The 15086-nt window shown below is 40.3% G+C and overlaps 2 protein-coding genes across 3 annotated transcripts; both read left to right on the top strand.

The window, feature by feature from the left end:
• Nucleotides 1-448: 448 nt before the first annotated feature.
• Nucleotides 449-1896, top strand: LOC121968883 (TLC domain-containing protein At5g14285-like). Its single transcript, XM_042519223.1, has 2 exons — nucleotides 449-841; nucleotides 965-1896. Exon 2 carries the CDS (start codon nucleotides 976-978, stop codon nucleotides 1714-1716), a length of 741 nt encoding a protein of 246 aa, XP_042375157.1. The 5' UTR covers nucleotides 449-841; nucleotides 965-975; the 3' UTR covers nucleotides 1717-1896.
• Nucleotides 1897-9511: 7615 nt separating this feature from the next.
• Nucleotides 9512-14112, top strand: LOC122045628 (pyridoxal phosphate homeostasis protein-like). 2 transcript variants are annotated; one of them, XM_042605940.1, is made up of 7 exons: nucleotides 9512-9803; nucleotides 10146-10212; nucleotides 11020-11066; nucleotides 13173-13260; nucleotides 13482-13615; nucleotides 13716-13797; nucleotides 13877-13938. In XM_042605940.1, the coding sequence occupies exons 1-6, from the start codon at nucleotides 9576-9578 to the stop codon at nucleotides 13758-13760; spliced, it is 609 nt and encodes a 202-aa protein (XP_042461874.1). In that variant the 5' UTR covers nucleotides 9512-9575; the 3' UTR covers nucleotides 13761-13797; nucleotides 13877-13938. The 2 variants fall into 2 exon arrangements, with proteins under 2 accessions (XP_042461874.1, XP_042461869.1); XM_042605935.1 differs by having other exon boundaries at nucleotides 9513-9803; nucleotides 13699-13797; nucleotides 13877-14112.
• Nucleotides 14113-15086: the final 974 nt, after the last annotated feature.

The raw sequence follows: 15086 nt of genomic DNA on the forward strand, positions 1-15086 counted from the left end.
CAGACACGTCATTTCGACATCCCCATCTTCTCATATTCCCGACAGGATCATATAATATTATCCTAAAAAATTAGATTTAATGAGTCTAAAAATTATTTAAAAAGTGAGCAGGTTAGAATTTAGCCATTATCCATAATCCATCTTATTTTCATTAAAATTGATATATATAATATGCAAATAAAAAACAATTTTTTATACCCTTCTCTCACGATATATATATATATATATATATATCCCTTTTTTTTTCTCTTATCCCAATTATCCCAAATGGATAATTTCATAGAGTCGTTTATTTCTCTTATCCCAAATGGATAATTTCATAGAGTCGTTTACTTGAATTACTTTTTTGAGCATCTCGGTTCATATTTGCAACGATTAATAAGGGAATATCCTAATCACCAGAATATTCCTTTTTTGGCAGAGACGTTATAATCTTTATAACGCCACCGCGCATCGCAAGTTTGCAACCAACCAATCAAAGCCGCGAGCTGTTCGCAGGCAACAACTTAATCGCGTAACGGCCGTCTTTATATTTCTATATATATATCTCGGGGTTGCCAAACAAAACGCCTCTCCGCGGTTGTCTAGGTGAAGTGGTTTTCCGTCGAGGGCAGATCCGGGCTGCCGAAACCCTAACCCTGCCTCACCTCCTCCGGTGCTGTTTCAAAGGCGACGCTTTATCTTTGAGGCTCAGCTTCGGAATTAGAATTCTTCCGCATTGCTTTCTTTTCCAAGATCAGTCTGTTGTTGGAAACACTTTCTGCAAATCATCATAGCCTGCTTCTCTTACAAGCTTCCTCCGAGTTGCGTGGCTTCAAAGGCTAAACTTTGGTTGTCCAAGGTACCATCTCTTTATCTATCTCTGCTTTTATTTCCGATCATAATCACGAGGCGTTGGTCATAAGCAGTGATTTCAAGTTGGTCGATTGATAAAGTTTTCGCCTTTTCCTTTTTCCTTTTCCAGTTAATCCAGCCATGGAGGTTGAGGTCATCGTTCCCGGGCAATGGTTCCTTCCCCATTTTGTTTCTGTGTTCTGTGCGTTATACATGCTCGGATACTTCGCCGTCTTCAACAACTGGAGCCCGAAGTATCGCCCAGATGGATCCAGTTGCTTCATGTCTCTGTGCCACGGCACCCCGGCCGTACTCTTGGCGGCCGCTGCAATCCTTCAGCAACCTGTTCGATCATTTGCGTCGCCCAACACCGATTTCCAGAATCTGGTGCTCGACTTCAGCGTCGGCTATTTCACTGTCGATCTCCTCCATTACCTAATCTTTATGCCTAGCGAATATCTCTTCATCGCCCACCATCTTGCCACGCTCTTCGTCTTCATCACCTGCCGGTACATTGCTCAGCATGGTGCATTCGCGCTACTGGTTCTTCTTGTGCTCGCAGAGGTCACCAGTGCTTGTCAAAATGTGTGGACGCTTGCCGGACTCAGGAGAGCAGAGTCTCCGACGGCTGCAAGGATCCATAAGAACCTGGCTCCACCTTTCTTTGTCTTGTATACGATCATGAGGGGATTCCTCGGGCCCTGGTTCTTCTACAAAATGGGAGCCTTCTATGTGAGTGGAAAAGCTAGCGATGTGATGGCAATGTGGATATGTGCTTCGTGGATTGTCGTCGTCGGCAGTGCGATGTTGGTGAGCATCTTGTGGATTTGTAATCTCTGGTTGGAGCTCTTCAGAGAGAAGACTTTGGAGAAGAAGGATTGAGAGATTGGTCGCCTGGATAACTACCAATTGCCCAGTGAATCATACAATATCATCTGTGTACATGGTCATCGTTCTATACATCCTTAGAACAAATGTTTTGTTCAAAACTGGTACATATTTCTGGTGTTAAATTTGTTGTTGTACTACCCTCATGTTAGTTATTGGTGGATTTTTTTTCTATGGATTGTTTTTCAATCTTCTTGATACTTTATATGGTGGAATAAGTTCTCGGTGCCTGTAATTGCTCCTTTGCATTCATTGACTTCAGGGTAGTAGCATCATCACTGAATGATCAAAGGGTGTTAGGTAGGGTAATTGGAAAGAATTGCTATAGTCTTTACTAATTCTCATCGTCACCGAATGATCAAGGAGCAGTACACCTTCTACCTTATGTTCTATCTTGTTGTCAGCACTAGGACTACCCAATCTAGGTCCCAACAACGAAATCCACCGAGTGTGGACTGTTAAGGAGCAACCATATTGTTGAACTGCAGGGCGTTATAGGATCCAGCTCCAGAACCATTCAATTCCTCAATCCATCGCATCCACCAGCTCCATCCGCCGCAGCTCCTTGAATGGCTGTAGGTGAAGGTGCAGCAGGGCTCGGCGGTGAGGTTGATTGCGTGGAGCACCTCCATGTCACCTGTGTTCGGTGTCTCTGTCGTGGGGTCATTCAGGTTCTTCCCTGTGGGTTATGACGAGCGGGCCAAGGATGTGACATGGAAGTCAAATTCAAGGTGAGGGATGATCAAAGTCAAGATGATATGACAATTACCTAGGAGAAATGATAGCATTCTCTCGTCTAGTCTTGATTAATCGTCTAGTGATAAGGTTATTTAATTTAATCAGATTGGGTTCTAACTCAGCCGGGTGAAGATAGTCAATCCGTATGCTGAGAGAATCGAGAAGATGGGCGTCCATGAAAGGACGGCCAAATTTAAGGTGATAAAGATTGAGGCCGGTCGGTCTTATGGGTCGACCAGAACGACTGACTCACTCCACAATAGACTAACTGTAGGGGACATATATATTAGTCCGATCATAAAGTTGGACAAGTTTATATGTCCTGACCATACAGAAAATCCGGCCAGGATAAATACAACCCAGCTTAATATATTGACCAAACCTCTCAGAATAAGTAAAAGGACGACCTGACTTATAGTATTTATCCTCATATTATTGCCCGGACAGAATTTCACCAAAACATTGATTATAAAACGGATTTCTAAGGGGCATGATGCACTATACTATTTCTTGAACAAATTTCTAATATGATCAAGATACAATATCATTCAAACAGGGGCAGTCAGCTCAAGGATCGACCGAATTATGCTCAGCCAATAACATCATTCTAATAGGCGCGGTCGACTCAAGGACTGGCCGGATTATGCTCAGCCGGCAACATCATCCTAACAGGGCGATCGACTTAAGGACCGGTCGGATTATGCTCAGTAGGCAACATCATCCTAACAGGGCGGTCGGCTCAAGGACTGGTTGAATTATGCTCAGTCGGCAACGTCATTCTAACAAGACGGTCAGTTTAAGGACCGACCGAATTATGCTCAACAAACAATATCTCGACAACTTGTCATAATAACAACTTCGTGCCAAAAAAATTCTTCTGAAAACTTCTTCAGGAACTATTGTGTCTCCCATCAGCAGACCAATTATAACAACATATTCCTTCGGCCACCTCAGTGATAACAGAAGCTACAAATGACAAAAGAGATATACATCTGGGTAAATGGAAGATTCCTTTGGCGACTACGGCGTATCGCCTAGGTTGTACCCTCTTCTTTAGCTAACAACCTCTGATACATTTTGTCACCTCATAATTGCGAAGGTTATGTGAGGTGGTATATGAAAGGAGAGTCCTCTCCATGATGAAGGTATGCTCACTATCACCTCATGATTTAGCCTATGGAAGGCGCCTTCAAAACTATGGAAGATGCCTTTCACACTCTTTATAAGGGTGTTTCGCCCAAGACTTTGTACACAATTTGCATACGAGCTTCTACGCATCCAATCGGCTTTTTGACTGCTCCGGATTGTTGATGTTGTCTTGCTACGACTCTTCTACGCTCGACTACCATCGAGAACCCGCCCAAACACCGAGTTCAAGCCGACCGACTACAAACAATATTTGGTAAAAAGTTAATTACTGTGCTTACTTTCTACAAACGGGAAATGTAGCGTGTTACACTTGCCCGACTCTCTTTGTATTCGATTACTCTTTCGGCGATTCTAGAAGAGGATTTAGTGAATTACTTGTCGATATATATGTAGGATCTGGGTCTTGGAGTAGGAGTCGCTGAAGGCTCCGAACCAAGTAAAAAATTTAATCGTGTTCTTGCTTGTTTTTCTATTTCGCTGTCTTACTTAATTTTCCGCTGCGCACTTTGTTTTCAAAACTGAAAAGAATAATTTTTTGAAAACCATGTGATTCACCCCTCCCCCCTTTCACGTGCATCTCGATCCAACAGTATACTTGCGAGCTTGTAATCAAACCTTGTAGAGAGCGTCTAACTAGCTTCGTAAGGCTAGCTTCTATCAGAATCAACGAACAAGTCTAATGAGACATGTCTCTACTCATATCCACGATGAGATATCCTCGAGAAGACTTCGCTAAGTCACGTGTCGTGTCTCCGGTTTGATACTAGTTGAAGGAGGGAGACGATGTGATCCAAGAGAGGGGCCACAACTCGATTTAGTACCCGACGACACAAGGTGATCGGACGATACGAAATGAGGCAGACGGTAGTGATAACGTCGTTGTCTGAGCGTTGGAAACCTCACTACCCAAAAGGGGCAGTAGGTTCGGCAGTGGCAAGATTCTAGTAGCAACCTTTGTTGGCCTGAATAGGGCTACTCAACGGCACAACGTTTGGGCCGACAATAGCTTGGTTGGAGCAGAACTGTTGGATAGAAACAACACGTTTAGGCACCAGTTCAGCAACCTGAGTGGAGCTGAATCACTGCTGGCAACAACACTTTACTACCGGAACAAGGTGTTAGGACCCGTGTGGCCGACAAGAGAGGTGAATTACCTGTTAAAAACAGCGTGAACCTTTCTCGTTCTTCCAACTCAGATTAGTAGCATATTTTATAAAATAAAATTAAACAACTAATAAATTAAAGACACTAAGGAGCTACTTGGTTACAACCTAGGTGGTTGTTAATCCAAGACAAAAACGAGCATTGGAAAGATTTCTTTCGTATAGGCGGAGAAGTCTATTACACTCGTTAAACGCTCAAAAATGTGCTAGGAAATGAATACTGGAGTTGTTATATATTTCCTACCTCCAGGAGTCTTTTTATATCCCTAAAAAATTTTATCCAGGGCTGGAAGACACCTCCAACAAGCTGAAATGCGCCTCCAGCGAGGCAAGCGAGTGTAAAACTTTATCCTCACCAACAACTAATTTTTGCCCAATCTAAGGCGCCTTCCATGAAGGATCGAAGGTGCCTTCCATGAAGGCTCGAAGGCACCTTCAATAAATTAAAGGCTCCTTCCACCAGAAAGGCGCGAGGGCGCCTTCAATACCATTGAAGGCGCCTTCAATAGCTGCTTCCGAGCTCCATGCTTCTACTTTGGCTCTTCCGCTACTTCACTCGCTTAGGTGATTTTGGCCAACCGAAATAGGGATCACCCGAATCCATTTTTTCGCCTTATCCTCGAGTAGCCTTCCTCCCATGTTTCTCATCCCTCGGACCCCCATGCGCGTCCTTCTCATCCGCTGGTGTACTCTTCCGCAGCACCTTGTCCCTCGGATGCACCGAGCCCATCAACTCTCTTCCCGTGCCATCCTTTTCAAAAGCTGCATCTTCCACTCGACTTCTTGTGTTCCTAAGCTCTTACACACTTAGATACAAGGATAAAATACACAGGATGGTTGACCACATCAAAACTACCATGGGGTACTAACACAAGGACCTTGCTAGGCAGATGAGCAGCATTGGTAGGAGAAGTTATTGGCCGGTGGAATAGCACCTGCAACAAAAACTTCTTGCTAGTCGAAACAGCTGTTGCTGATGGAAACTTCTTGCTTGTTGGAATATATGCTACCGATGGAAGGGCTGGATGGCGACACAAGGAGGAAAAACCTCCTTGTGGTAGGCGACACAAAGTGAGGGAAAAGGAGAGAAAGAAAAACCTAAACCTAATTAAACTAGGTTTTGGGTTGTTAAAAAAAATTATTATTTTTCTCTCTTCTATATCTTCATATAGACTCTCTACTAGGTTTAAATAGCAAATCCAAAATCCATTAGGCTAAACACTTTCCTTTATATGATCTAACCAGACTCAATCTCTCTCTCGATCTGAAAATCCAATTCCTAAACTCGTTTTATATCTTTCGAATAAACTTGTAGTACGTCTGACCTTATAGGTTCCTGATTATGTTGATCATTTGTAATTAATCATTAATTACGAATAGATCATAAGTGACACCTAGTAGTACATCATGACCCTCAATTAACCGAGAAATCACAGTTGATTCTAGAACCATTTCTAAACCCTTGAGCAGCTACAATTATTTGTGTGTTTGTTCCTTTTGCTCATCTTATATCCTCTTGGTTGGGACATAATCTATTTGCCAGTCCACATTAGGCTGATTACATCACATATATCCTAAGTAGTAGTTCCTTGTCATGTGGATTAAAATTACTTAAACACGTATCCAAGAAGATCATCCTCTTGGCGTATAATGTTTTGGTCAAAGACTTACGAGTAATAATCCTAGCAAAAGGTCATAGGGTATACGTCTCCTTATAAAAAGGAGTGGTGAATCCACTGTGAGCTATTAAAATAACTTCGAGCACTTTGACTTATACTCAATCATCCTAGGGTCATATCTCCAAGGAGATGCTTGCTTAAGATGTCAAAGTATAAGTCTCTATAACCAAGACGAAAATACCTCAAGTCTAAAAACTTGCACTCGAGTTGTAATGAGATCTTCATAGACATGTATAGAATCACATGAAGTCTCATGACAAGTCACATTCGATAAACTAGTTACCCTTAACTAGCATCCATATGTTAATTTTTAACATCCCAATGTCTAGCCAATGAAGACCGACTGCTTGAATAATCAAGAAGTATAACATATGCTAGTTTTACAGAATTGATGAGCTTCATTCTCATCAATTCATCGACTAGGGAATATTTCAATACGTACATAATTACACATGGAGAGATATTCATTAATTGTGATTCAATCACAATTTATCTCATGATATGTATTGTATTGTTGGCTTTATTAATTGAGTTTAAGATCAATATTATTGATCATATTCGAAAGTCGAGGAGGTGGATGCTGAGGACGTGGCGCTCCTGCTGACTTCCGAGGGATTTCGCTCCTGCTTGTAACACACGCAGTGTCAGTGTCGAGCCAGGGGGGTCCCCGGTGATAACCCTTCGACGCTCAAGTCAGTCTCCAACAAAGCAAGAAGCAAAGGGAACTGTAGCGCAACTATAGAGTTCATGAGAAAAGTATACCTCCGCCGATGCCTAGACCCCCCTTTATATAGAGCTCCTATAGCGTGTGCGCACGTTTCTCAAAGCAGGCACACTATCTCAAAGTTTTCCTGAAGGGACATGTCAGTAAAGTGTCCTTGACATAGTACCTTAACAAGCCAAACATATTTATGAAATGACAGTGGAAGCTTCCGCCGTACGATCTTCTGTCTGACCATGCCGTCCATTGGCGGCACTAACTCCCAAAAGGATGTCGAAGGATATCCTACTGTATTTGTTCCTTGGTCGAACAGAATGGCCGCTTGGCTGAGAGTCCCCTGTAGTGTCGTCCATTGCGGGCCAAGCGGGATGGCCGCTCGACCGAGAGCCCACTGTCGCACTGAGCGAGAGAGCCGCTCGGCTGATTGGCCTTGATCCATATCATCCGCCGTTGCACCGAGCATAAGAGCCGCTCGACTTGACTTCTGCAAGTCCATTGAGCATCGGTTTGACTACTCCATGCCAAGGATGGTGGGTCGGCGCTTAACTCCCGGTCGGGCTATGTCCCACCCGATCGGCCAAGACCTTCGTCCGTCAACCTCTTGACTCTGACCTTCGTTGACCTCCACCGTGACAACAGAACGAGGCTCTTTCTTATTACCGTATCAACTATATACATAGAGAATGTACACTCGAGTAGTAAATTTATTTATTCAATAAATAATATAATATTTAAGATGATTATTTTAAAATATCTCTTAAATATAATAGTATTCTAAAATAATTTTATAATATCATAAAAATAATAAACTTAATTGGCCCTCACATGATCGGTCCGGCCCACGATTTTATAATTTCATAAACCTCTTCTGCATAGGGGTTGTTGAATTCAGAATTAAAGCGGAAACGAAAGGGCGGGAAAAGTTAATGCAAAAGGCGTCCATCCTAAAGCTTTGAAGAGTAAAAAAAACAAAAAAACAAAAGTGTGATCGTGGCAAATCTGCATGGAACTGATAAAATATTTCGAAGACCATCGAAGTATCAAATGTACGATGCGTGCAATATCACAACTACTGATGGATCTAAATCGAATATCTAGCTAGAGAGGGATATTTATGAAATAAACAATTAACCATTGATTAAAAAACAACTGTCTTATTTGTGACAAGCTTGTGTAATTCTATTTCAAGTTACATCTTACAGTGTAAGGATCATTTTCAACAATTTTAGGGTACTCTGACTGCGTTAGGTATTTTGATTCTCTTTATCTTCAGATATCAATATAACGATATATATGTTAAGTAGCTAGTGGCTCGGGATTATAATAGCGGTCAATGCATTAGGTATTATCACAACCTCATGGTATTAATATAACGACATATGTGTCATATAACTAGTGCCTTTGGGCTATAATAATGGCCGAGTTGAGGAGTTGGAGGAGTTGGAGGAGTCGAATGGACCGAGTCGGAGGAGACGGAGGAGTCTGGTGGATCGATCTCGATAAGTCAAAGGAGTTTAATGGATCACTTGGATCTATACCTATGCTTCACTTTTGATTAGTTGACTTGACTTCTGATCTGTCTTGCCCTTGCCACATGTAGGTCCTCTTATCCACCGCATCTGCGGCTCTCCAACAATACACTAGGTGCGAATCTAAGCGAGCTCGGGTTGGAGAACCCAAGGAGTCTGATCACATTGGACCTATCTAATACTGGGTTTAATTATGTGATCCCGAAAATGATTGTAGAGTTGAGGAGATTGAGATTTGTAACGTTGATCGACAATAACCCGAGTGGAAGAGTGCCAAAAAGTCTTGTAGATTTGAGTGACCTAAATGAACTTTACCTAATGAAGAACTACACGAGGAAACCGAGGAGGTTTGATTGTTCGTGGATCTTTATTGCATGGCTTCGAGAGGAAGGTGACTAGTACTACCTCTTGCAGAACTAGAACTACAACATATGAATATTGACTGCAGAGCGATGAGTCATTCGTACTTTTAAACTTATCATAATGGTCATGAAAATTTTTTGTGGAGTCAGATGATTTGCCTCCGGATTTAATGGATTTGATACCTGAATTTAAAAAAAATATTTAAAAATATAATTTTTAATATCCTGTGGTGCAATGGTAAACAACTAAAGATGAAATGAGAACTGAGAATAAATATTTTAAAGGTTGTATTTCAAATTTATATGTAGAAAGACTATCTATTTATTATTTAAATAATAATAATAAAAATAAAGCGGTTAGATGTGGTAGCACCATAGAACAATTGACAGAAATGTCGGCCCATATGAGGCCCATGGTGCCAAGACCACTTAAAATACCATACCACGACCAATTTCTCGACTCTCCTTGATCTGTGGCCGAAAGAAGGCGGAAGGCGGAAGGCGGAGGGAGAATGGCCACTCCGTCGGTCATAGCGGAATGCGCGGCGGCAACAGCGCTGCGGTCTGTTCTCCACCGAGTGCGGCAAGCGGCGGAGAGGTCTGGACGCACGGCGGAGGCTGTCCGCGTCGTAGCCGTTGGCAAGACGAAGCCGGCCTCCCTCGTCCGCCAGCTCTACGACGCCGGCCACCGCTACTTTGGCGAGAACTATGCACAAGAGTTGGTGGATAAGGCCCCTCAGGTAGACCAGTCCTTCACTTAGTTTACTCCTTTAATTTTCTGGTTTGGGAAGGGCTACAATGCTTTTGAAGCAACGAATTTAGGAATTATCACTCAAAGCTTTCTATTTAATTAAGGTGATTTTCATCAAAGTATGTTCAGTCGGTTAACTCTAGATCGACAATATAATGCCAATTTAACAGTTATATCACTAATCACTACTTTCAACTGTTGTATTTATCAACCAAAAGGTATGCGAGAATATTGGAAGAAAGTCTTCTTGTTGCAAGCTGATTCGAAGTGGTTGTATGTTTTCATGATGTTTACAGAAACAATTGAATCTCATAACCTCTTCCCTATGCAGCTTCCTTTAGATATCAATTGGCACTTTATTGGGCATCTCCAGAGCAATAAAGTTAAATCACTTCTAGGTATCAATTCATATGTCATTTACTTTGAATTATGTTTGTTCACTTTTAATAGTTTTGTGCTGGAATTAATATGCCTGTTTCTTCTTGTCATAATTATGCATATTTAATCATATATCACATATCATGCTTTCTGGAAAAAAGAGTGAAAATAATGAGACTAAATAATACCCCTAAAATTTTTAAATAAGAATAATTGGGATTCTCAAAAAAAAAAAAAAAAAGAGTCATTAATAACCAAATCTATGAATGGACAATCAGTTGGAGGCTTATGAATTGCATAATATCACTAAGTTGTATTCTTTTCTTGTTTTGACTGAATTTCCATGATTGTCCTTCAAGGTAGCAAAAGGCGAATACGCTCGCCCTCAGCGCCTCCGCCAACCCGTCCCAGGGCCAACATGGAGGAGATAAATCATAAGGGAGGTATTTACCTCAGCTTTGCCGAGATTCGAACCCCAGACCTCATGGTGGCAACACCTCATGAGCTAGCCACTAGACCCATCCGAGGGGACCCATGATTGCCCTTCAATCTCATAGTATTGGAGGGAAATGACAACCACATTGATTTAAATGAGATAATAATTATATGAGCATATGTAGTTATGATAAAATCCTAAACATAGATTTATTAATACTATTCATATAGGGATTTTTGACACTGTCTCTAATGGCTAATTAATTAGTATAGTTTCTTGCATCTCTTATTTGACCTAAAGAGATATTTGTTTTTTCTATAGCCATTTTCTAGTATAATATATTTTTTAAATGGTAGGAATATATAACATTAAGTTCTATGCTTATTTGCAGCTGCAGTACCAAATCTTCACATGGTTGAGGGTGTGGATAGTGTGAAGGTAAATAATCACATTCTAATGGCTATGGTATTACAAGAAATTTGATAGCGGTGGAATTTACACTTTCTTCTGATTTATGAGTTTCCCTCTTTGGCATTTGAACCAGGTTAATATTTGAAGTTGACAAAAAACATAAATATTAAAATACCTACCTGGCTGAGAACCTTTAGGAGGTTTCACTTCAACTGTCCATGCTTTAATCTCTTTTTGCTGAAATCTTAAAAATAATTTACATTTTTCTTCTATATATATGGTTTGATCCGGCAGTAAGAATGGGGGACCCCATTTAGCAGAGTCAACGCCGCGAGGAGGGCCAAAGGCCTTGGCCGAGCGGATAAGGAGGGCGACGACCAGCTGAGGCTTCCGAGCGGAAGCAATATACCCCGCTGGAGGCGGGGTTCCGACGCTCATGATGAACAGTAGGAAAGGCCGAGCAGAGGGCCTGCTCGGCCGAAGGAATAAAACATCAACGCTGCGAACAGTCCAGAGCACATGACCCGGAAGCTCCCGCGCGGACCAGAACATCCGATCGGCCGGACGCGAGGAAACGGCCGACCGGTCGGACGATTGACGGGGAGTAAGAAAAGGCAAGGATGGGAACATCTTCTGACAACAGATGATATGCAGGATCCTAGGACATGGGCTCACTGTCCCATCAAGGACATGGGCTCACTGTCCCATCAAGGACATGGGCTCACTGTCCCATCAAAGACGTGCTCGTACTGTAGCAGTAAGGAGTCAGGCAAGCTCCTCTGACAAGCCCATACTGGGTATGGGTTGAGGACACGTGTGTGTGCCTCGGTATATGTACATCAGCCTCCTCAGAAGTCTATATAAGGCCTCCACTTCTTCAACCGGAGGTACACGAGTCTTCATCTTTGAGCCACTTCCTTCATCTATTCCCTCGTCTGACTTGAGCGTCGGAGGGCCGTCGCCGGGACACCCCTCCCGGCTCGGTTTTGTTGCAGGTTCGCCGGAGCACTCGAGGATTCAGCAGGGAGCGCCACGTCCCCAGCGTTCGTTGACCCCTGGTTCGGACAGGATCATGGTTGTTTAAAGATACATTGTTATGTTTAGCCAACTAATCAGGATATTAGTCCAAATTAAAAATTTCATGGCATACCAAGGAGAAAGCAGGAAAGCAATTTTAATAGTTGGTTATCTTGATTTAGCGAGTTACAGAAAATACACCTATAACTATCTAATTGATTTTCTTGAAGTTTAGTCCCAATTTAGTATTTATTTTATTCCTGAGAATCATCAGGTAAAAACTTTGACTTTCTTGTGTGCATAGCATGTCCGTAAACTACAAGTAGTTGAGGTGTTAGATGCAGCAGCTTTCAAGAAATAGTAAGCTGATTTAACTGAGAAAATTCTTGACATAGTCCATCTCCAAATTCTTAGATCATTTTGTCTAGTATTAGCATTTGAAGTCAGCATTCTTTCTTTCATATTTACCAACTCATGGTTGCTTCTGCATCATGCGCCTTCTGCTACAGCTGTTCCAGGATCGAGTTTGAACAGTTGCACCAGAAATAAAGAGTTTTCTCCCGTTATGAACTTTTATGAACTTCTATACTACTGCTTAGCAGATAAACTTCTATGGAACCGAATGAAGCTATTCTTAACCATCTAAGGTCTCCCCAGATCTGTAGATTCTGATTCTGATAAATCCAGATGCCACCACCAGCTTATTAATATTGTACCAAATTATGTCCTTGACAGTCTAGAATACTCAACGACTCAATACTCCCAAATCAAATCGTCTGATACACTGGTTGCAGGCCACTTTGCACTATAGCAAAGAAAGTTCATTCTGATTGTATCAACTGCTTTGATCACCCATTTAGGTATAAGAACACACTGCCTAACAACAACAACCAAGCTTTATTCCACTAGGTAGGGTTAGCTAAGCACACTGCCTAGATAGATCAAAATGGAACTAACTACACTGTTGATATGGATTAATCTCCTCATATAGACAAGAATTTTTGCTTCCATGGGTGAAGGCAAATAGTTATTGAAACCACAGAATTCTAGTGTTTGCTGCTAACTTTTGTCAGTTGTATCACAATCTTACTTGTGTCAATTGTTCGTTCATTTCAGATTGCAAACTATCTTGATCGTGCTGTTGCTAGCTTGGGAAGGAAGCCTCTGAAAGTCTTGGTTCAAGTAAATACTAGTGGAGAGGAATGTAAGTCTTAATAATATTGTACTTGGTGATGAAAAAAGTTTCAATTAACTTAAAAATTGCTAGATATTTGTTAAAATAATAAATTTCCTAAGTAGCAAAACGCTTTGGGAGCCGAGGAGCTCCATTATCCAAGAATTCTTTGGTTAAAACCTTGTCCAGTTGATTACTGTTTTTCTTGTAACATTATAAGAATGTTTGCTTATATAGCCAAGTCTTCGCAGCAAAATCCGGCGTTGAACCTTCAAGATGTTTAGAGCTGGCTAGCCATGTAAAGTCCAGCTGCCCAAACCTTTCCTTTTCAGGCTTAATGACGATAGGGATGCCAGATTACACCTCAACCCCTGAAAATTTTAAGGTAGTACTTGTCTCATTAGCAGATAATTTTATGTGCCAGTATAGTATTGTGTTTAACCTCAGGTCTTATTGTTGGGGTAACAGACGATGACAAATTGTAGGGTCGATGTGTGCAACGCACTCGGAATACCAGAGGAGCAGTGTGAGCTATCCATGGGCATGTCTGGTGACTTTGAGCAAGCTGTAAGATAAGCAACAGTTTTGTGGAATTTTCATGATCAGTGGTGTTGCTTCATGTGCTCTTTTTGTATGACTTTTGCAGATTGAGATGGGCAGCACAAACGTGAGAATTGGATCGACCATATTTGGACCAAGGGAGTATCCCAAGAAAAATCAGAGCCATTGAGGAATTACACTTGTGTTGTTTATTAATGAATGACTTGCATATGTTTGTAAGAAAAAAAAAACTAAAAAGACATTAGTGATGATCAATATCCAAATCCATTTGTGTTTATGTAGTGGCAATTAATACTAAGATTTGGATTATTATGAGTTTTAGACGCATAAATCATGTAACCCAACAGCCAATTAATTTATAAATTAGGTATCATATTTATATTATTTTTAAGTACAAATTAATTTGAAATCAGTTAGGGCTTTCAAAATTAAATATTTAATCATTGTGAATTGCTGGATATGCTAACTAGAACATTGATATTTTCTTGAGGAATTTGATTAACAAATAATTATAAGCTGTTTTATTTAATATCAATTTTTAAGTGCTAAATTAGCCAGTTTGTGCCTTGAAAATTAAAAATTTTATTATGAATTTTTGAATATTCTAACTATAATGTCATTATTTTGTTTCTAAAAATATCTTTCTGGAATGGATGGTTGGTTAGTAGATGATGATGTTACCATCATGAGATACTGAGGAATTTGTGATTTATTTTTTTGAGGGATTTGGGACGGGCCTACCTTCGTTATTTTTTCCTAAAGAGTTGATTTTGATGAAATTTCAGCGTGATCTAATTGGAAAATTACTTGTGCTTTAATAATAAAAAGGGTATTATGGGAATTATATTTTGTAAGTAGGAAATGACTTTGATAATTAATGCAGGTTTTGATAAAGAGAAAATTACATTTTTAGACATATAATTTATATTTTTTTTAATTTTAATCTTGTTATTATGAGTCAATTTATATTTTTAGTCTTATTATTTGTAATATTTTTTAATTTCAGTCTTTTTTCTTCTAAAATTAAAATTTTTCAACGAAAAATAATGAGTTATAAATTGAATTTGGGGATTTTAATTTTTTTATGACCCATGTGTTTTTATAATTTAACTACAAATTAGATATTTTTCGTTGAAAAATTTTAATTTTTGAGGAAAAAAGATTGAAATTAGAAAATATTATAAATTACAAGATTAAGAATGTAAATTAACTCATAACAGAATTAAAATTGAAAAAAATATAAATTACAAACTGAAAATATAATATTTCTGTGATAAATTGTCCCGTTAAAATTT

Source organism: Zingiber officinale, chromosome 1B (genome assembly GCF_018446385.1).
Source record: "Zingiber officinale cultivar Zhangliang chromosome 1B, Zo_v1.1, whole genome shotgun sequence".
In the NCBI taxonomy this organism is placed as follows: domain Eukaryota; kingdom Viridiplantae; phylum Streptophyta; class Magnoliopsida; order Zingiberales; family Zingiberaceae; genus Zingiber; species Zingiber officinale.

Excerpts from the sequence above, each read along its gene's own strand:
- LOC121968883 (XM_042519223.1), top strand. The coding sequence starts at position 976 with ATGGAGGTTGAGGTCATCGTTCCCGGGCAATGGTTCCTTCCCCATTTT.
- LOC122045628 (XM_042605935.1), top strand. The coding sequence starts at position 9,576 with ATGGCCACTCCGTCGGTCATAGCGGAATGCGCGGCGGCAACAGCGCTG. Across the intron at positions 11,067-13,172 it reads AGGGTGTGGATAGTGTGAAG|ATTGCAAACTATCTTGATCG; the intron begins GTAAATAATCAC and ends CGTTCATTTCAG. Across the intron at positions 13,616-13,698 it reads CAACCCCTGAAAATTTTAAG|ACGATGACAAATTGTAGGGT; the intron begins GTAGTACTTGTC and ends TTGGGGTAACAG.